General features: G+C 40.9%; 3 protein-coding genes across 9 annotated transcripts in view; all 3 read right to left on the minus strand.

The window, feature by feature from the left end:
* The window catches only part of trip10a (thyroid hormone receptor interactor 10a), a 17,950-nt gene extending 10,093 nt beyond the window's left edge, over nucleotides 1-7,857 (minus strand). For 2 of the 5 annotated variants that reach the window (XM_020610508.1, XM_020610507.1), the window contains exons 1-6: nucleotides 7,397-7,857; nucleotides 2,960-3,075; nucleotides 2,366-2,422; nucleotides 1,527-1,674; nucleotides 832-894; nucleotides 88-192 (exon numbers count right to left, since the gene is read on the minus strand). In XM_020610508.1, coding sequence (XP_020466164.1) covers nucleotides 88-192; nucleotides 832-894; nucleotides 1,527-1,674; nucleotides 2,366-2,422; nucleotides 2,960-3,075; nucleotides 7,397-7,420 — 513 coding nt within the window. In that variant the 5' untranslated portion in view covers nucleotides 7,421-7,857. Of the gene's footprint in view, nucleotides 1-87; nucleotides 193-831; nucleotides 895-1,526; nucleotides 1,675-2,365; nucleotides 2,423-2,508; nucleotides 2,698-2,959; nucleotides 3,076-7,396 lie in introns of those variants that run through there. The other 3 variants (XM_020610510.1, XM_020610509.1, XM_020610511.1) reach the window with 2 other exon arrangements.
* Nucleotides 7,858-8,253: 396 nt separating this feature from the next.
* On the minus strand, nucleotides 8,254-12,911 carry LOC109965984 (vascular cell adhesion protein 1). Its single transcript, XM_020610501.1, has 8 exons — nucleotides 12,687-12,911; nucleotides 11,181-11,462; nucleotides 10,792-11,103; nucleotides 10,374-10,676; nucleotides 10,008-10,262; nucleotides 9,319-9,630; nucleotides 8,889-9,203; nucleotides 8,254-8,664 (listed from the first exon to the last, which is right to left on the minus strand). Exons 1-8 carry the CDS (start codon nucleotides 12,733-12,735, stop codon nucleotides 8,480-8,482), a joined length of 2,013 nt encoding a protein of 670 aa, XP_020466157.1. The 5' UTR covers nucleotides 12,736-12,911; the 3' UTR covers nucleotides 8,254-8,479.
* Nucleotides 12,912-13,359: 448 nt separating this feature from the next.
* Nucleotides 13,360-19,845, minus strand: angptl6 (angiopoietin-like 6). 3 transcript variants are annotated; one of them, XM_020610504.1, is made up of 10 exons: nucleotides 19,545-19,845; nucleotides 19,078-19,145; nucleotides 18,812-18,934; nucleotides 18,597-18,713; nucleotides 18,450-18,520; nucleotides 18,224-18,352; nucleotides 17,920-18,127; nucleotides 14,589-14,782; nucleotides 13,893-14,163; nucleotides 13,360-13,808 (listed from the first exon to the last, which is right to left on the minus strand). In XM_020610504.1, the coding sequence occupies exons 3-10, from the start codon at nucleotides 18,906-18,908 to the stop codon at nucleotides 13,624-13,626; spliced, it is 1,272 nt and encodes a 423-aa protein (XP_020466160.1). In that variant the 5' UTR covers nucleotides 18,909-18,934; nucleotides 19,078-19,145; nucleotides 19,545-19,845; the 3' UTR covers nucleotides 13,360-13,623. The 3 variants fall into 3 exon arrangements, with proteins under 3 accessions (XP_020466160.1, XP_020466158.1, XP_020466159.1); XM_020610502.1 differs by having other exon boundaries at nucleotides 18,450-18,934; XM_020610503.1 differs by lacking the exon at nucleotides 19,078-19,145 and having other exon boundaries at nucleotides 18,450-18,934.
* Nucleotides 19,846-19,924: the final 79 nt, after the last annotated feature.

The raw sequence follows: 19,924 nt of genomic DNA on the forward strand, positions 1-19,924 counted from the left end.
TTTACATGCTTGAAAGAAAGAATAAATCAATCAAAATCAAATTAATCAATATTCCTGGCGATGTAGATTTATTGTCCTCCTTGTTACTTTTTCAACATCCGCTTTTGTGGCATTGATGTCTTGATCGGTCTTCTCTGCGTACTGCGCTGCACGCTCTGCTTCTCTCCACTCCCGCTCAAAGCGCTTTTTACTCTGGTGTGCAGAAAGAAATGAAAGTCCACGTTAGGTTCATCCTGCTAAGTGAAGTCACTGTCTGAATGAAATATGAGGAGATGTTTTGTTTTTTGTCTTTCTACAAGAGAAAAGGGAGGTTCTGTAAGTTCTCTAATCATCACTACTTACAGTAGGTCTTGGATTGATTACACCAATCTACTGCAAAATGGGGAAGCGCTTTCCACTGCGTCTGTTTTTAGTCTAGGCTATTAGAGCCACCTGACCAACCACACTGAATGTGGAGCCATTCTTTTACAAATACTTCTGCCTTTCCTAATGAGCAGAACACAAAGAAAAAAGGAAATATATACTGTAGAAGCCTTACTTATTTTGAGAGGAAATGCTGTTTGGTAAATTAAGCATACTGGATTCCTCTTCTGATGAAATGCATTTTGGGAACTCTATTAAATTCGTATCAACATACTTTACAGCCACATAATAAAATCCAAAGGTAAAATGAAATAATCAGATTCAGACTAATAAAAGACTATTATCATAAAATAAAATGAATTACATTGAAAACAGCAAAGATATTAAAAACAATAAATACACATATAATGAAGAAATTTACAAACAAGATTTATAATCAAGCTTTTAAAATTCTGAGACTACGCTTACATTGTCAAGCTGCTTATAGGTGCTCTCCAAACTCTGCTGGGCCTTCTTGGCCTCCATCAGGTACTGCAGATATTCATAAAAACAGACAGCGTGAGAGGAGGGTCAGATGACAGCCATGTGCAGGGGCAGACACAGAATAAACTACAACATCATAAAGACACATGACATAAACAAGAAACCAAAAATCTGTGCGTCTGCTTGGAACGTCACATCTGCAGCACGAGCCTGCACACGGCAGCAGTATTCTGCAATCCAATGGGACAGAGCCAAAGCATTCCTCATAGCGACACTGCACACCACTGCTCGGTCCGTGCCTGCCTCAGGAGACACTAAGTAAGGCTTCCTTCCTGCCACAGCAGTGAGATCGCTATAGCTCCATTCCTCCTTTAAATCATCCCTCTTTACTCCTCCGGCCCTTTACACTCCTCAGCAGTGTGTGCTGTATATTTAAAATTACAAAATTCATCTGGCATGAGCATAGTGCTGTACCAGTGTACTGTATATACTGCAAAACCTCAGGTTTCTGTTTATGCCATTCATACATGAAACTAGTGAAATAAAGCCAAAAAAGGGTCCAAAACCCCATGACAACGTAGTAAAAAACATGCTAAGTTAAATTCATTTTTGGTACACCGATTGGTTCACAGATGGATTTTAACCCAGTGCACTCCTGGTCGTCTCTGTATCAGTCTCACCGTCTTTCGCTCCTGCTTCAGCTCTTGCAGGTACTTGGTAAGATCGATGCAAATGTTCATCATCATGTTCTCAGCAATTAGCTCTCTCTGCCCAGCGTAGTCATTCATCTCATTCAGGATGTCCAAAAAAGATTGGTAGCTGGACAACCTACCATTTAAGACGAGGAGAAAGGAAAGGGTGGAGAAATAAGAAGAAAGTGATGGGGACACTGATAAGATGATAAACACACCGGCTCAAAGAGCAGTGAACGCTGAACCAAGTTGTGATAAGAAGCTCAAGACTTCCTTAGTCCTGTTTCCTTTTAGGGGCATTTAAATGGATTAAACAGCAACACCACACTACAGTGTATGTGACACTAATAACACGCTGATTCCTATCAGTTTGAAATGGTTTATTAGTGAATTTCTGAGTTCTCCTTTGTTAGTTCCCTCAGTGAATGCTTAATAAGCTATAAAGGCATCAATTCAAATGGGCTCAGTAAGCACAGCTTTAGTTGACATTGCTTTGCAGCTTAAAACTACAATAATGTAGAGTGCCAGAGTTACACAGCAGCATCATTCATTATTAGGAGTTGTGTTTATGTCTCTCTCTTTTAGGCACTAGCTGTGTGTGTCTGCTGTTTGGTGCTGAGTAGGTACTGTACCATGGGTTTTTAGGGTTTTTCTTGTCTGAAAACAGGTGCCTACTTTGGTTAAAAATTATACTATAAGAGCTGTGAGAGTGAAACTAAATAGTAAAGCTGCAAGTCTGGCAGCTAAACAATGAGCTGAAACTCAAATAGTTCCAATCATGAATCTTTTTTGTGAAAGACTTTGGACAAAAACCCATAATGCCTCACCTGCACTCTGGTTCATCTTTGTTGCTTCGCTTTAGGTTATGTTTCTTTGAAAGATTCCTGTGGACAGTGATAGTGTATCAAACAGTCTGTAGACAAATACTTATCAACAAATTATCACTGAGAAATGGTTTTAAAAAGCTCACTTGGCTGTTTTATACAGTAGAACTAAGAACAAAAGTCCCCTATGAACACATTAAAATAGCTGTTCTTCCTTCTTGCAGTCTCCCTCTGACCACATCCTGTCTATCATGTGCCAGTCTGCTTCCACTTCCTCTCTTCTACAGCAAAACTCAGCGCCACAACGGATTGTGGGCCTGCGGACTGGGAAACAACTGGGAGAGGGAGCACCGTGGATGAAGAAAGAAAGAGCATGAGAACGTGCACACTGCAACCGGAGAATGAGGCCAGTGTTTCATAGACAAGTTTCATTCTGTTCCCAAGTGGTCATAAGACTCCACAAACATTTCATAACTAGCCTTTTTACCATGCACCCATGCAAACACACACTGACACGAGCTGCTGTGAGCAACACACTCACACAGAAGCACTTGAGGCAGATAGCACAAAAAGAGCAATGACAAAAGGGAGGCCTACCTCAGTTGTTTGGCATAGTTTTGCTCAATCTCTGTCCTCTCCTTCACAAATTTCACATACTTTTCCACTAGCTCCAGGCCAGACTGTGTGTGCTTTTCAATGATGTCATATTGGTCCTGGAGAAAGGAGCATGCAAGACAAATAAGGACAATATATTAAGCCAACATACTGCAGGATATGGAACATGTGTTAACATCTGGGAAATAGCCGGATTGTTTCTCTGGTTGAGTTTGGGGTCATCTGCAAGAATCTTGAATGAATGGCAATAAACTATCGAGGTAATAAACATCACGTTTTGCTCCTGCATGGCGGATTCCACAAATGCTCTCCACATGTGCACAAGATCCTGGCGATAGTCTCTAACCTTCCAGCTTGTTTTAAGTCATGGGGCACCCGTGCTGCTTGAGAGAGAGGACAATCAAAGGACACAGGGTCACATTAGAGTCATAACTCTCAGGCAGGAAAAAAGGAGGTCGTCTTCTCTTACTGATTCTTCTGTACTGTGTGGAATGAGTCCAGAGAACATTGTTACAAACTATGAATTACATCAAATAAGCTTTATAGAGCCCTTATTAGTGTAGCTTTTTAACCTAGTTCATGTCTAGTTTCAAATTCCTAGCCCTCTGGCAGAGTACAATCAAATTTGTGGATTTTTCTTTTTATATTGTACAGTATAAAGGAGGTAGAGCACTTTATAAGACCTTCAAGCTCAGACAAGCCTGCTAAAAGTGAGACATGATATCTCAGCCAATCTTCCCTCACTCAATCTACACTCTGAACAATTCTCGCAAGATTTCTTTGCTGCTGACTTAAGTATTGAGATCAGGGACTATTTGAAAGAGGGATTCCTGACAAGTTGGGCCATGTTCTTCTGTACTCTTCCAGCCCAAGAGGTAAGAAATAAAGAGACAAAAGCCAAAAGAATGAAACTGCATTTAGCAGAATTACAGAACACTGTTAAAGCAGAGGCCAGTAAATCCATCAGTACAATAATGTATTTTTGGTTACTTGGGGGCAGCAGAAACAAGCTGTGAACACAACACTGCTATATCTATACCGTTTATTCCGGAATAGGGCTGCGGGGAGGCTGGAGCCAATTTCACTGGGTGAGAGGCAGGGCAGATTATGTTATTCATGTCAAAAATATAAACAAATAAATAAAATATAATGTGGAGAACAACTGTCCTGAAATGTATTCACCTTAAAAGTAAAAGTGAATGACTTAAATTCAATCGACCCCACTTTACTGGCAGGACAGAAAACCTTTACTGGCCATAAAACACACTAGATTCATAACTGGGTAAAATCTGTGTGTCACTTTAACCCGAAAACTAATTTGTTTTACCAAGTAAACCAATAATAACCCTATACCAAAGTCAGCGGGAATCAAAATGCAACTGAACTGGTAAGGAGTTAGTAAGAATGACTAACTGAAAGACGTACAGCCTTTAACATACTGTACAGCGGCTGTCGGTCAAGGCCTGGGGTAGTGCCAGGTCTCACTAGTGCTTCCCTCAGCTCTTAGGCAATTTGTCAGACAAGTGTCTCATCTGCATATTCAGTGACTAGACTGCTGAGCAGCCTGTGGCGGTGTGCAAACAAAGGTCAGCTACAAATTAGCCTGTGTGTAGGTTTATCAATGGGGCCAAACCAGTATCCTGTTGACATAATCCTAATGTATCTGCCAATATCGAGTCCCATTCCAGTATTATTTACACAACCATTTTTTTTTATCCTCCCCATTTATTATCATGATATTAGGTACATCGCTGAGTATAATGCAGTCAAGTACAACACCACCTTTATCTATGACCTTAATAATCAACATATAATCAAAATGCTAACCTTCTGACAAATTCACCACAAAGTGAAACATTATGAACTTCATAAACATAAATGTTATTGTAGGGCCACTGTACTGGACTGCACATACAACCTGGACCTAATGAGTGAACAACACAGTAAATGTTATTGTAGGGCAGCTGTACTGGACTGCACATACACCTGGACCTAATGAGTGAACAACACAGCTGCACAGTGCTTATATGATTATTTTAATGTTCATCACATATCAGGTAAGATACACTGGACAAGTGATCACTTCATCATTAAAAGGCTCCGTGGTTTGCTGTCCTCCAGTAATCTGACAATCCACACACTTTAAAAATATGAGATATAGATACATATGCACATAATTAATATAAGATGCAATATAGTTTTGGATGCTGCATTGCTGGAAAAGAATAACCACTGGATGTCCTCTCACTATGAGCTCAAAGAGTACAAATAGTGGCATCTGATAATCTTAATAAATTTGTTGTGCTTAAAATCATTCAGAACATCTTGAAGGGACATATTCAGTGTCTCATCAAACAGCACTGGCTGAAGGACTGCTGCAATTTTTCACCATTTAAAGCCAGAGCCAAAATTATATTTTATAGGTCCCCATAGAGTGGGTCTGTACTGAAATCAAGTTCATAAATCATAAATGAAATTGCTCCTGACAACTTTCCATGTTCCTTTTTTTTTAATTTCATTCTGACTTCTGCCCTCCATTCCTCTATTTCACATACCTTGAACTATTTTTACTTATTGTAACACATTCCTTTGGAACATTTGGTAGCATCAGTAGCATTTTTTTTCTCCTACACTCATTTCACAGTTTTTGATGGCTTCAAATGTCTCGTCTCAACCCAGCAAGCATCCAATCTTCCAGTCCTGTATATTTAATCTTCCAGTACTTCCACCACAGAGAAAACTGGCATCAAGCAAATGCCACATAACTTCTAAAGCAGTCACCCTGAAAGTCACTGACCTACAAGGCTTGGGTGGATGTTTCAGTCCTGAGTCATCCTGTCTTTAGAGGCCTGGCCCAGCCAGACCTGGCGCAGTAGTTCTCAAGAAGGGCCTGGTAACGCTCACTATCACAGCTAATGCCTACGTAGACACTGATCAGATGTCATACAAACTTGGGCCTTAAAATAGCCTTTGGATTAATGAGAGTCAGGGGATAGATGTCACCGCACTGATCCTGGCCCAAGACATGACTCTCCAGCCAAACACTAAGAGAACCAATTATGGCTGCAGGGCTTTGTGTAATGTTTTCAACTCTGAATAAATCATTTGTATTTCACATTAACTGAGGTCAGAATACTGGCTTTTGAGTGAAGAGATTCTTTAAAACCAGTGGAACAATTTCATGAGTTAAACAGAAAACAGCCCAATAAAGAACAAGAGCCACTGATTAATACTAGGATGCGGATGTTTCTCTGACTCCAGTCGAAGTAGGGCAAAACTAATTAGGTTGTTGCACCAACACATGCAATGAAAAAGGGACAGTAAGAGGCCTAAGGGGGGGGGGACTCTGTATTGAGGTCACAACCTCTTTGCAGTGCTCCATTTTACATATTCTGGTTCCCTGAAAATATGCATATGTGAGTGTTTGTATGTGTGCAGTAAACCTCCACGGTTCAGTGGACTGGCACTGTGGCAGGACGCTGTGTTACATGGAAGTAGTTTATCATTACTAGTTAGAGACTGTAGCACTAGGATTTGAACTAATAAACAACTTGTGTTGGTACTGAAGGTACAGGTCAACTTTACCCAATGTGAAAAGAAAATATAATAAATCCTTAGCTATCAATGTATGCAAGCAATCAGTCCAACAAATGGCTGCTTCATATCTCAGTGGAAAATCTTCCTCTCTAGAAATGTGCGGACTGAGTGGTGAACAAATGATCAAGCCACTGTGGTGGAAGCAAAAAGTACTTCATCAGCTTGTTGTCAAGGCAAATGACAGCGTCTCATTTCATCACTATGGGAGCAAGGTGTGCCAAGGTGTAAACAGTGAAACGTCCCACTAGGTACGACACGCACCAGCATACTTTGTATATGCAAAATGTGACACCATTGTTAGCCAGGCAAAAAAATCCATAGATAGGCCTTAACAAAGTGGACTTTCAGGTTGTACTCCTAGGAATAAATATGACTAGCAGCTGGCGGTTCATTCCTGAAATTAAGTAAACAAAGAGAGAAACTGACCAATTTGTTTACAATACAATTTAAAGGTGTTTGCATCGTGCACAATAGGCTGCATTTCCCACTTACATCTTTCCTGTAAATAACGGACTAAAAACTGACGAACTAACTAACTAACTAGAGCAAGTACTGTCTAACTAACAGTAAACTGTGCTTCATCTTCCATAAGATACTGACAAATGGGCTTCTGCTAAACCAGTCTTTGTTTGAACTAAGACAACTGTCCGAAAATGGAACCGTGTTCATGAACGCACCGTTTTGCAAAAACAAGCAAGCCAACGTTTCACCGCTTTTGCAGATTATTACTCCACACTAATATGATTTATAGAGCAAGTACTGTCTAAGAAATGACACTATTGCCATAGAGACAATGTTGAAGCATGGCAGATATGGACTCACCCAAAGCTCTGTGCCCCAGTCCATGTTCAGCTTGTTGTCCAAGCTGTCTGTCCCGAATACAAAGAACTTCTCCAAAGTTATCCCAGCGGCTCCGAGGACAGCCCTGCCAAGTAGTTAGTATTCCGAGGTGATAAATCAGTCGTAAACACAAAGAACTCCGGCTTTGGTTCATTCAACAAACAATGTAAACAGGAATCATAATTATCTGATCATCTGATGCTGACAGCCGTCAATCTAGTTCGTCCAAATATGTTTCGTAGCAAAAGAAAGAGCTCAACTAGTCCTCATATCCGCGTCACTCCCAAATCCTAAACCTTAAAGGGGAAGTGCGCTGAACCATGCACGATACTGGCCACATCCTGACAGTTTGAAACCAAGCGTGTTAATCTAACGTCACCAAGTCTCCCTGGACAAGCTGCTGCTCTGTGTTGGCTGGTAGGACATTAAAGCTTCCAACATGAATCAGCTGATGCTGTGACGCTGGCACATTGGCCAGTTCACACAGTGGAAACGTCATTCATGCCACGATGGCTCGTAAATCAGACCTGAACCCCGTTTCTGATACAAATAATCCATAATAATCCTCATTTTTGTCTGAAATTTAGATGCATGTACAGCACTCATTCTGTTTCACTTTTCAAAATGATTTCTTTTTCCCACACCCAACATTGTAAGATTAGAATGCAAATTAAAGCCCTGAAAATAATCAAGGCTACAATGTGAAACCATAAAAATGACAAATGTATAATCGTTAAATGGATTTGCTTTTACGGAAAGGTAAAATGAAATGAAGAGATTCCAAGTAGAACTCGTTAACACAGGTAACAAGGTAACTTTATTAAAGATCAATCAGGCAATGTTAAAATATATTTGGAAAATCTGTGGTGCTAATTAGTACCTCAGCCCCATAACAGGCTTGTACAAAAGACAGTCTATTCTGGTGCAAACATAGACCATTACTATACCAAATTCCTAAATGAACTAACAAAATTTACAGGACATGCATGATAAATGACATATATGACTGTGTTTTTAATCCCCAGGCTGAATTAATCTTACATATTCAGCAAGTAATAAACTGAGCTAAGCTTTTGCATCTTCAAACTTACTCAAAGGGATATTGTTATTGATAAAAGAATATTGTCCACGCTTTTTACTGTTTTTGTAGGCAATGGTCACAATGACCACAAGGATGGCGAGGAGGATACAAATGATGGACAGCAGGATTAGCCACCAAGGAACAGCTGAGACGGTTTTATTGGGTTCACCTATAAGACAAACAAGATGAAACAGCAAAAGTTGAAGGTGTTCTTCTCACTTTTTAACACCATTGTTGTTGTTTTTTTTATTGCAGCATCAACTTAAGTTACCACTTCACTGTTTAGACTCAGATCTAATCTACAAACATACATCTGTGTACATTAATGTAAAACTGATGTTAGCCTGGGATTGGGAGTGGCAAGAAGATAAAACAGACGAGAGGAACACTCACCGTGCGCATCAGCAGTGTAAGGTGCTGAGGTTGTAGTAGGGACCGGCTCTGGTCCTTTTGGTACTAGGTTCTTTATCATGTGAATGTGGATTTGTTTAGTTATGTTTCCCAGATAGTTGGTAGCAGTGCAGGTGTAGGTTGCACTGGTGTTTACTTGAGGAATAATCAGACTGTTTGTGCTCTCTGACATAGTCATGCCATCACAGGTCCAGTAAAAGGAAGGAGAAGGTTTGCCCTCAGCTTCACAGGTCAGGGGAACATCATTACCTTCTCTCACATAGAGGTCAGCAGTTTGGTTGTTGAGCTCAGGAGCATCTGAAGAAGCAGATGTAGTGTTTTTAATCACTCAGATATTGTTTGTTGAATTGGTTGAATATTAAAAATTGAAAATAGGTTGTGTTTATCTGTAAACAGCAGAATGTTTACTCACAGTGCACAGAAACACTGTGTGTGTTAGACGTTACAGGAGTTGGTGGTCCAAAGTCCATCAGAGCCTCACATTTAAACTGAACTCCATTTTCTCTTCTGCTGATGTTGACTGTCAGGGTAGAGGACTCATTGACTGGTGTTTTGGTTTTGTTGGTGAAAAAATCAGTCTTGATGATTTGATGGTCTTTGTACCACCTCACAGTGAGGTTCTGAACAGGAGCGACATTGATGATGTCACACCGCAACTTATACGTTTCACCCTCCATCACTGGACCATGAGTCACTGCAGAGACTGTCACAGTGTCTGGATTCTCTGTAGATGAAGCAGAATGGTAAGAAAGTAATGAAGTAATGATATCTTTAACACTGTTACAACAATTTTATGAGAACAGTTTGCATACACAGATGTACTAGCATTAATAAACTTGTTGTTGTTTTGTACCTGAGCCCATTTCATCTCCACATACTGTAAAAATGCCAACAGATGTGTTTGAGGTATTCCAGGGTATTGAACATAATCATATCTGCTATATTTACTTTTCTTTTAAAGTGGCACTCTTAATGTGTTATAAAGACTTTCTGTAAGTAATAGACATCATTTATGTCACTATGTCAAGCTTTTTATAGGAGAATTCCTTCGAGATGAAAACTGAAGATAATGTATGGCACATTTTGATGACTTATACTCACTATAAACAGTGATAGCTGGGCTCTCGAAACACTGGACACCATTCTCCAGATTAACAAAACACATAGGTTGTACAGTCCAGTAGATAAGTTTTTCAACCATCCAGGTGACCCAAGAAGAATTTTTCATTCCTGTGGCTCCAACTGAAGCCTCCCAGCCCATTTCAGAAATATTTGTGGCTGATGTGGTGCAGTTAACTGAAACTTGGTCTCCAAATCTCACCACAAGTTTAGGAGGCATCAGTGTTATAAGGCAACCTGCCATTCAAAAGTAAACAATATCAGTAATTGTTTATGTTGGTACACCAAAGATAGGTCATCGACAGTAACCTAAAAGTTGATAAACATTCATGATGTATTGATGTGTACTTTTTGGTTTTGATGCCACCAGTGATGTCATGGTTGTAGCAGGTGATGTCATGGTGTTCCTTATCACATGAATGTGGATTTGTTTAGTTATGTTTCCCAGATAGTTGGTAGCAGTGCAGGTGTAGGTTGCACTGGTGTTTACTTGAGGAATAATCAGACTGTTTGTGCTCTCTGACATAGTCATGCCATCACAGGTCCAGTAAAAGGAAGGAGAAGGTTCGCCCTCAGCTTCACAGGTCAGGGGAACATCATTACCTTCTCTCACATAGAGGTCAGCAGTTTGGTTGTTGAGCTCAGGAGCATCTGAAGAAGCAGATGTAGTGTTTTTAATCACTCAGATATTGTTTGTTGAATTGGTTGAATATTAAAAATTGAAAATAGGTTGTGTTTATCTGTAAACAGCAGAATGTTTACTCACAGTGCACAGAAACACTGTGTGTGTTAGACGTTACAGGAGTTGGCGGTCCAATGTCCATCAGAGCCTCACATTTAAACTGAACTCCATTTTCTCTTTTGCTGATGTTGACTGTCAGGGTAGAGGACTCATTGACTGGTGTTTTGGTTTTGTTGGTGAAAAAATCAGTCTTGATGATTTGATGGTCTTTGTACCACCTCACAGTGAGGTTCTGAACAGGAGCGACATTGATGATGTCACACCGCAACTTATACGTTTCACCCTCCATCACTGGACCATGAGTCACTGCAGACACTGTCACAGTGTCTGGATTCTCTATCAAGACAAAATTATATGTAAGGTTTTTGTTTGTTTGTTTTTGCTGCATAATATTGATAGAAAGTTACACTTACTGTAAATGGTGATTTCAAGGTCTTTGCTGCATTTATCATGCTCATTCAGACTTATATTGCACCTGGCCTTTACATTCCAGTCTGATAATGACACTTTCCACAACACATAATGTAAATACTCTTCCACTTCAGCGACTTTTTCATTCATTTCATTTGTCCAATACATCTCAGCAGGTATTATATCTGTGCTGGTGCAGTTTACTATGGCCTCCTCTCCATATTGTCTTATAACCTTAGGAGGGTCCAGGACGAGTGGGTTATCAGTGCAAAAACTGACCACATCTGTTGACAGACAAAACAGAAATGTTCTTATTAGACTTCAAAACTAGACTTTGCTGCCCTCTGGTGGTTCAGGTCACTAATGCATGTCTCATACATTGGAAATGTGTAAAGCTGAATTCAAACAAAAATGGTAATTTGAAACATTTCAAATTAAGGATCACCATGTTTAAAACTACATTATGTAACTTTTTTCAAACATTTTTGTTGTAGAAATATACTCCAAAACTCGTCTCAGTGTGGAAAGCTGCTGTCGAAGCCTCCTGTGACCCAGACTCATTGAACAGCACAGGCAGAGACATCAGCTTCTAGAAGGTTTTGAGTGGGATTGACCTCTTTAACCAGTCAGAGGTTTGGAACGATTTCTGCTTGATCGGTAAGTCTTATTGCATTTTCATAATGACAAATATCTGAAGAGCTGGACAGAACTGGCAGAGTGTCGAATCATAGCAGAGCAGGGAGCCGAGTGGACTGAGTTGGAGTTTCATGTTAGTGCTCCCTTAAGTTACTACATATACAATGATCAAGCTAAAACTTTAAACACGTGTAAGAAATATTTTTTTACAAACCCTTACCAAAATGGTTCAATTATTAACACAAACACTCCGAAAAGCGAGGGGCAGGGGGGAGAAAGACAAATGCAGCTCTGCCGCTTATTCAGACAGAAAGTTGGACAAATGTTTAAATACTGACAGCAGCATATATAATTCAGTTCTAGTACTACATAGTATTTATTTTTAACAAAAAAGTCCATCTACTACACATGCTCTATGCAGCTAGCGTGGCTTATACCAGTCAACTGTCAGAGTGCAGTGGAAGTGTTTTTTATTCTGTTATAAGGTGAAAGGCGTTGTGAAGGCAATATTCACTTTTGTCATCCTTTAGATGATCACTAACAGATTCTCACCAAAAGAAAGGTACTCTATTAAATATTATTATACTGTACAGTGCCATCACCAGTAACATGTGCAGCTACTGCAACTAAAAAATCATGAAACTACAGCATTTTATATCTAGTCACAGCATAACATAGAATAAATGGCCTTATACTTGCATAGCACCACACTCAAAGCACTTTCACACAATTTTTCCAATCACTGGAAAAGCCCGGAATCAAACCACCAGCCTTCCAGTGAGGACACAACTCATTCTTCCTCCTGAGCCACAACCACCCCAAGTATAATATTTAAGACCCACATACAGATATAGAGCATTGTTATCACTCACCATGCAGTAAGAACACAAGAATGAGAAGGCCCAACATCCTCAGAGACATGATGTTAGATCAGCATAGGACAGATAAGGTGTGTTTCTAGAGGATGTCCAGTTTCAGGACCTGGATTAGATCTATCCTGACCCTGACGCTGATGACCAGCTTCTGACAGTTACAACACCCAAGGAGAGGGAAACTGTCAGTCTACAAGGTGGAAATTCAACGCCCCAATAAACAGGAAGCTGACTGTAAAACGGAAATATGACACCAAAACCACAGGTCTTAGTAGAGCAAGTGTAGACAATATTCACTGAATCTTTTCACATATGTTTGTAAATACCTTCATACAGGAAAGATTTTGGCATAATTTTATTGAAAAGTACATTGCAAATTATTCATTTTTTTCTACCACTTAGTCCCTGAACGGGGTCACCGGAGCCAATTGGGCGAAGGCAGGGTACACCCTGGACAGGTCGCCAATCCATCGCAGGGCTAACACATAGACGAACAACCAAACACACGCACTCCTATGGGCAATTTAGAGACACCAATCAACCTAAGCTGCATGTCTTTGGACTGTGGGAGGAAGCCGGAGTACCCAGAGAGAACCCACGCAAGCACGGGGAGAACATGCAAACTCCACACAGAAAGGTCCCGGGTGGGGCCCGAACCCAGAACCTTCTCGCTGTGAGGCAACGGCGCTAACCACTGTGCCACCGTGCAAATTAAAAAACATCAAATTGCAACACAGAGAACAGACATGTCAGCTCAGTAGGTGCAGTACATGTTAGTCATATGCACTGATTCATAGTCCACAGTTTGCACCTCACTGAATGGCCCCTAGTAAACATGTAGACAATATTTTTAAACAAACACTTTAACATTTTTTTATTCCCTCTACACATACATAGAATCACACTGTATGCATCGTCTTTCCTTCTCACATGTCCATTATGTGGGTTTGATCATCATGGCCACTCTTTTGAGAGAGTACGACCCCCCATGGAACTCTGCCCAGTAGACTCCGTCCTGATAGCGGCTGCGATAGTGTCCACCCCGATACCACACACCATTCAGATTTGAGTGGGCACACATGTGGTACCACCAGCCTCCCTTCTGGTAATGTGCGCAGTTCCCTGATAACACAACCAAAGGACAGAGAAAGTTATTAACAGCATGCCAACAGAGAGCTAGCAAACAGGGCCAAGGGGAGAGCAAACCGTTATAGCTGTCCTTGTCTCTGTCCAGAGTGGTGAATGCCTTGTTGTTGTGCCATGACAGGGAGTCTCCTGCATTGCCCTGGTATTGTCCTAAACGCAGCCGGTACCAGTCACTCTCTGGTTCCAGGTGGAATCTGTCATAGTCAGCAAACACCTGTCGGCCCTGCCAGTCCTCCAGAGCCACTCGTAGCTTATACCGAGCCTGTTTAGTCAGCCAGTAGAGATGCTCCAAGCCAAGCCAGTACTCTCCATCTAGGTTCCCAAAGCCTTGCTGTAACACACAAACACACTAGTTTAACTACTTTCTACAGACACGAGGGATTTTGCCAAATTTTGGTGATCCCCTGTTTTCCTCTAGCACTACGAGCAGTTCAGAGTTTTCACCGTCAACATCTTTTGGATGGACTGGCACAAACTTTTCTACAGACACTCATGGTTATCAGATGATGAATGCTACTTTACTGATCCTCAGACTCTTCCTCTAGGTTTACATTTGTGTATTTAAGGGAAATGCCTCATCAACTATTAAATGAATTGTCATGAAAAATTGTAAACACATTCACTCTCTGCATGTTATTGTGTTTGTAATGCCTCAACTTGTCACCTAATCAGGTCAAAATGTCAGTTTAACCAAATACATGCAAAACTAATGACAGTATGTTGTGTTTAGTGCAATGTAAATGAGCATGAAACCACCTTATACTGCTCCCAAGTCCTAAAGAAGTTGACCGACCCGTCCTGTCTTCTCTGAATGACCGTCCACCCTCCCTGAGCCTGACTCTGCTCACACCAAGCCTGCAGGAGGCGGTTGTCACTCTGAGGGCGAAGCAGGTAAATCCCGCTGGTGGTCTCGCCTGATTCCAGCACATGCTGACAGTCCCGCCACGGGCCTAGGTCAGGAGACAATATTCAGCCAAGCGAGGGTGTGAACAGTGGTGGAAGAAGTACTCAAACTTTTTACTTACTTAAAAGAAGCAATACCACAGTATAAAAATACTCTGTTACAAGTAAAAGTCCTGCATTCAAAATGTTACTTAAGCAAAAGTACAAAAGCATTATCATAAAAATATATATAAAGTACCAAAAATAAATGTATTTATTTTGTAGAATGGCACAGTTTACATTAATATCTATCATATTATGGGATTATAATTATTGATGAATTATTGTGTACATCACATTTAATGCCGCTGCTAGTAATGGTAGAACTAATGTTTACCTTATGTGCTTATAATCTGAAGTATTTTGCATACTACTGGGTAGTTTGTGACTTTACACTGTAAAGTCTTAAGATTATACAGTGTTTTGTTTTATTAATCTCATTCAGAAAAGGTATCAAATAAATGAATACAAAGTACTATATTTTTCTCTGGAATGTAGTGAAGTCAAAGGCTGAAGAAGCAGAAAATGAAAATACTCAAGTATAGATACCTAAAATGTGTACTTAAGTACAGTACTTAGTTAGGTTCCACCTCTGGGGGTGAGAGACATAACAAGGCAAAATGCTGAAATACTGTACAGAATGTTGCAATATAACATTGTGAAATTATTTATTATTAAGAAATATTATTGTGTAATGTGGAAAGTGTAGTATTGAATAATTACTGTGGATAATATTAATGGTCAATAGCTCTCAGTTTCTTAGTCTGGTTTTCATGGTAAACTTTTGTTACACTGGTTTCTGACAGGTTGTTTTGTGTCACACCTAATGGTTTAACACCGACTCCTTGGTGGCTGGAAAAAGGGGAGCAATTTGTGTAATGATTTAGCTGATACACTGCAGCTTCACTTTATTAGTGAAGAATTTTTTCCCGACGCATGTTGAATGTTTCATGTCACAGTGACACAAAGAATGTAGGAATCTGCCCAGAGAAATGTAAACATAAAGAAAGATCCCCCACACCATGTGATAGTGAGTAATGGTCCATCCTGACAAGAAGCTGTACTCCAAGTTGTGTTTGTTTCACAAACAAGATGTGGCAGTGTCTTTCCCCAGACCTTGTCAGAAATGTTAACTCATGCACATAATGAGTCACTTTGGTTCTGCTGACTTGTTGGAAGGATTGCTCAAATCCTTTGCTTTCTCATGTCAAAAGCTCCAGTTTGGCAAGTTTACTGAGGCAGTGTTACTTAAAGCTTCAACAAAGCTTCATATGTGTGTGTGTTCATCACGTTAAAGCCCTCTCTGTTCTGATAAGAGCTGTTAGCTGTTTGTGACATTGTTTAGGTCTTCTCAGAGAGCCGGGGCTCCCACCAGCAGGTCACTGACTCCATCTGCTTCTGCTGCTTATCCTAGTAATTAAGCAACTCTGACAGAAGACTGACACACTTACAGTGCCTTGCGAAAGTATTCGGCCCCCTTGAACTTTGCGACCTTTTGCCACATTTCAGGCTTCAAACATAAAGATATAAAACTGTAATTTTTTGTGAAGAATCAACAACAAGTGGGACACAATCATGAAGTAGAACGAAATTTATTGGATATTTCAAACTTTTTTAACAAATAAAAAAACTGAAAAATTGGGCGTGCAAAATTATTCAGCCCCCTTAAGTTAATACTTTGTAGCGCCACCTTTTGCTGCGATTACAGCTGTAAGTCGCTTGGGGTATGTCTCTATCAGTTTTGCACATCGAGAGACTGAAATTTTTGCCCATGCCTCCTTGCAAAACAGCTCGAGCTCAGTGAGATTGGATGGAGAGCGTTTGTGAACAGCAGCTTTCAGTTCTTTCCACAGATTCTCGAGTGGATTCAGGTCTGGACTTTGACTTGGCCATTCTAACACCTGGATATGTTTATTTGTGAACCATTCCATTGTAGATTTTGCTTTATGTTTTGGATCATTGTCTTGTGGGAAGACAAATCTCCGTCCCAGTCTCAGGTCTTTTGCAGACTCCATCAGGTTTCCTTCCAGAATGGTCCTGTATTTGGCTCCAGCCATCTTCCCATCAATTTTAACCATCTTCCCGGTCCCTGCTGAAGAAAAGCAGGCCCAAACCACGATGCTGCCACCACCATGTTTGACAGTGGGGATGGTGTGTTCAGGGTGATGAGCTGTGTTGCTTTTACGCCAAACATAACGTTTTGCAGTGTTGCCAAAAAGGTCGATTTTGGTTTCATCTGACCAGAGCACCTTCTTCCACATGTTTGGTGTGTCTCCCAGGTGGCTTGTGGCAAACTTTAAACGACACTTTTTATGGATATCTTTAAGAAATGGCTTTCTTCTTGCCACTCTTCCATAAAGGCCAGATTTGTGCAGTATACGACTGATTGTTGTCCTATGGACAGAGTCTCCCACCTCAGCTGTAGATCTCTGCAGTTCATCCAGAGTGATCATGGGCCTCTTGGCTGCATCTCTGATCAGTCTTCTCCTTGTATGAGCTGAAAGTTTAGAGGGACGGCCAGGTCTTGGTAGATTTGCAGTGGTCTGATACTCCTTCCATTTCAATATTATCGCTTGCACAGTGCTCCTTGGGATGTTTAAAGCTTGGGAAATCTTTTTGTATCCAAATCCGGCTTTAAACTTCTCCACAACAGTATCTCGGACCTGCCTGGTGTGTTCCTTGTTCTTCATGATGCTCTCTGCGCTTTAAACGGACCTCTGAGACTATCACAGTGCAGGTGCATTTATACGGAGACTTGATTACACACAGGTGGATTCTATTTATCATCATTAGTCATTTAGGTCAACATTGGATCATTCAGAGATCCTCACTGAACTTCTGGAGAGAGTTTGCTGCACTGAAAGTAAAGGGGCTGAATAATTTTGCACGCCCAATTATTCAGTTTTTTATTTGTTAAAAAAGTTTGAAATATCCAATAAATTTCGTTCCACTTCATGATTGTGTCCCACTTGTTGTTGATTCTTCACAAAAAATTACAGTTTTGTATCTTTATGTTTGAAGCCTGAAATGTGGCAAAAGGTCACAAAGTTCAAGGGGGCCGAATACTTTCGCAAGGCACTGTATATGCACAGGTTTGAATCTAATCAAGTACTTTTGCTAAAAGACATGTTTGACAACAGTGTACCTGGAGTCTTTGTGACAGGGATGCTAATGACAGGAGAGTCCAAAGGAGTGCTGGCTGTAGTGGTGGTGGGGGAATGAACTCCCCTCGTATTTTCCTGCTGTGGTGGAAGAGCACTTTGGTCCCTTTGAACGTCACTGGTCATTTTGTTGGCTTCAGAGCTGTAATTAGGATGCACATTTGACTGGCTCTTTGGTGGCTCAGTTGTCACCTGTCCAGATCCACACAAAACCAACACACCACTCTCAGTTCCTGTGTGCACACCCAGTATAGCAGTGTAACATGCAGACCACAGTTTGTTCCCTACCAGAGTGGAATCCCTGCACTGGCACTGCTTCTCCAGACGAGAGATAAACTGAGTCTGAGAGCTCATCATAGAGGTGAGCGCTCCATATTTCTTCTCCAGCTCCCTGTAATTACTGGACACCTGCAGTGCCTATGATGTTCCACCACCCACAGGAGACAAAAGAATAAGAAGGAGCTTTCCTGTGACATGAATCAAACATCAGCATGAACTGCAGCTCTCAGCTCACCTGCGTTGTGGCATTCAGCAAGAGGTTCTCCACCCTCCGCTGTTCCAGAGCCTGGTCTTTTTTCTGTATGACTTCATGTAGCAGCTGGGTATAAAGCTGGGCAATGCGAGAATTCATACTGTTAATCTCTTTATGCAGGGCTCTTACCTCCATAGCGAGGGCCCCCTCCTGCTCCAGTTGTCCCTGGAGCTTCTCCAGCTGTTCCTGTTGCTGCCTGAGCTCTGCGCGCAGCGCTGCCACCTCCAAATTGTTGGCAGTAGCAGACTGTGTGTTCAAACACAAGGCCCCTGTCAGTTTTTGTTGTGGAACTATGAAGGTGTATGAGCAGCGGCCTCCCTTTGTGTCTGAAGAGTGTGACAAACTTTTCTGAGAGTTTTCTACATTCTGTCCTCCAGCTTCTGGCATGTCCAGACAGAGTATCAGAAAAAGAGTCAGACCTATTGTCAGTGTCTTCTCCATGAATCAGCTGAACTTCTGAGGACACCCTGGCAGGAGAGAACATGATCAAAATGAATTAAATGATTAAAAACAACACATAAATAGCACCTGAACATAACTGACTGAACACTAGAGACTTTGGTACAAAGACAAATTTTTCACTTGAGGAAAACAGTGTTTTGTGCATCACCTGATGTTTCCTTGCAAAGTTACAGAACACACATTTCCCAATGGCTGCAATTTATTACCAGGTCAACACTGAAAGGACAACAGTCAATAGAAACCAGCCAGAATCAACATTCCTCCATCTCATGGTCAACAGATGAGTCATTTCCACATCCAACCACAACTACCATGGTCAACACCATAAACATACAAAATCCAATTATGTCAAAATTAACATCTTACCCCAAAATCAAACTTTTTCAGTGGAAAACATTAGTGTCAACTGTCAAACCACTTTTAATGTTACTGTTTTGAGGAACCAAGAAGCTCATGTTTTCCAGTACAAATGATCAATAGTATGTAATATAATAATTTAGCTAGTTAATGGTTCACTTGGCTGTAAACAACTGTAGATGCAATAACCGGTGGAAGTAGCCTACAATTCATTCTACCTAAAAGTAGACTGTAGTGGAAAGGCCATTCAAAACTTACTGTGTCAGCTGAAAGGTGTTGTGAATGTTGTTGCTCTCTCCCAGCGTGTTGCAGCAGCTCCCAGAATGCAAAAAAATAAAATGAAGACTAACACATTTTTAAAATCACATTAAAAAAGCTTTTAAGTGAAACTGGATGCAGAGCAATTTATGTCACAAATGAATTTCAATAAAAAAAACAGAATACTGTAACATCCAAGTTCAGCAGCTGGACTACCCTCCTCCTCTGGGGATTCTGCTGTGTCAGGACCTCTGAAGAAGGGGACAACTATTTACAAACTATCCAAATCACCCAGTACGTGTGGTTTATCACGGGGCTCAGTGCAGGAATCCCAGGGTGTCTCCTCCCTCTGCCATCAGCTCTCTATCTTGCCACACACT

The sequence above is a fragment of the Monopterus albus genome, unplaced genomic scaffold, assembly GCF_001952655.1.
Source record: "Monopterus albus unplaced genomic scaffold, M_albus_1.0 scaffold105.1, whole genome shotgun sequence".
In the NCBI taxonomy this organism is placed as follows: Eukaryota; Metazoa; Chordata; class Actinopteri; order Synbranchiformes; family Synbranchidae; genus Monopterus; species Monopterus albus.

Coding starts and splice junctions, on each gene's coding strand:
- angptl6 (XM_020610503.1), bottom strand. CDS start 18,908: ATGGAGAAGACACTGACAATAGGTCTGACTCTTTTTCTGATACTCTGT. Junction 18,353..18,449: donor TGCTGAATGCCACAACGCAG/GTGAGCTGAGAG, acceptor GGAACATCATAG/GCACTGCAGGTGTCCAGTAA. Junction 14,783..17,919: donor CCCTGTCACAAAGACTCCAG/GTACACTGTTGT, acceptor CTCCTGACCTAG/GCCCGTGGCGGGACTGTCAG.
- LOC109965984 (XM_020610501.1), bottom strand. CDS start 12,735: ATGTCTCTGAGGATGTTGGGCCTTCTCATTCTTGTGTTCTTACTGCAT. Junction 10,677..10,791: donor ACACAGTGTTTCTGTGCACT/GTGAGTAAACAT, acceptor CTGCTTCTTCAG/ATGCTCCTGAGCTCAACAAC. Junction 9,631..10,007: donor CCCAGCTATCACTGTTTATA/GTGAGTATAAGT, acceptor CTTCATCTACAG/AGAATCCAGACACTGTGACA.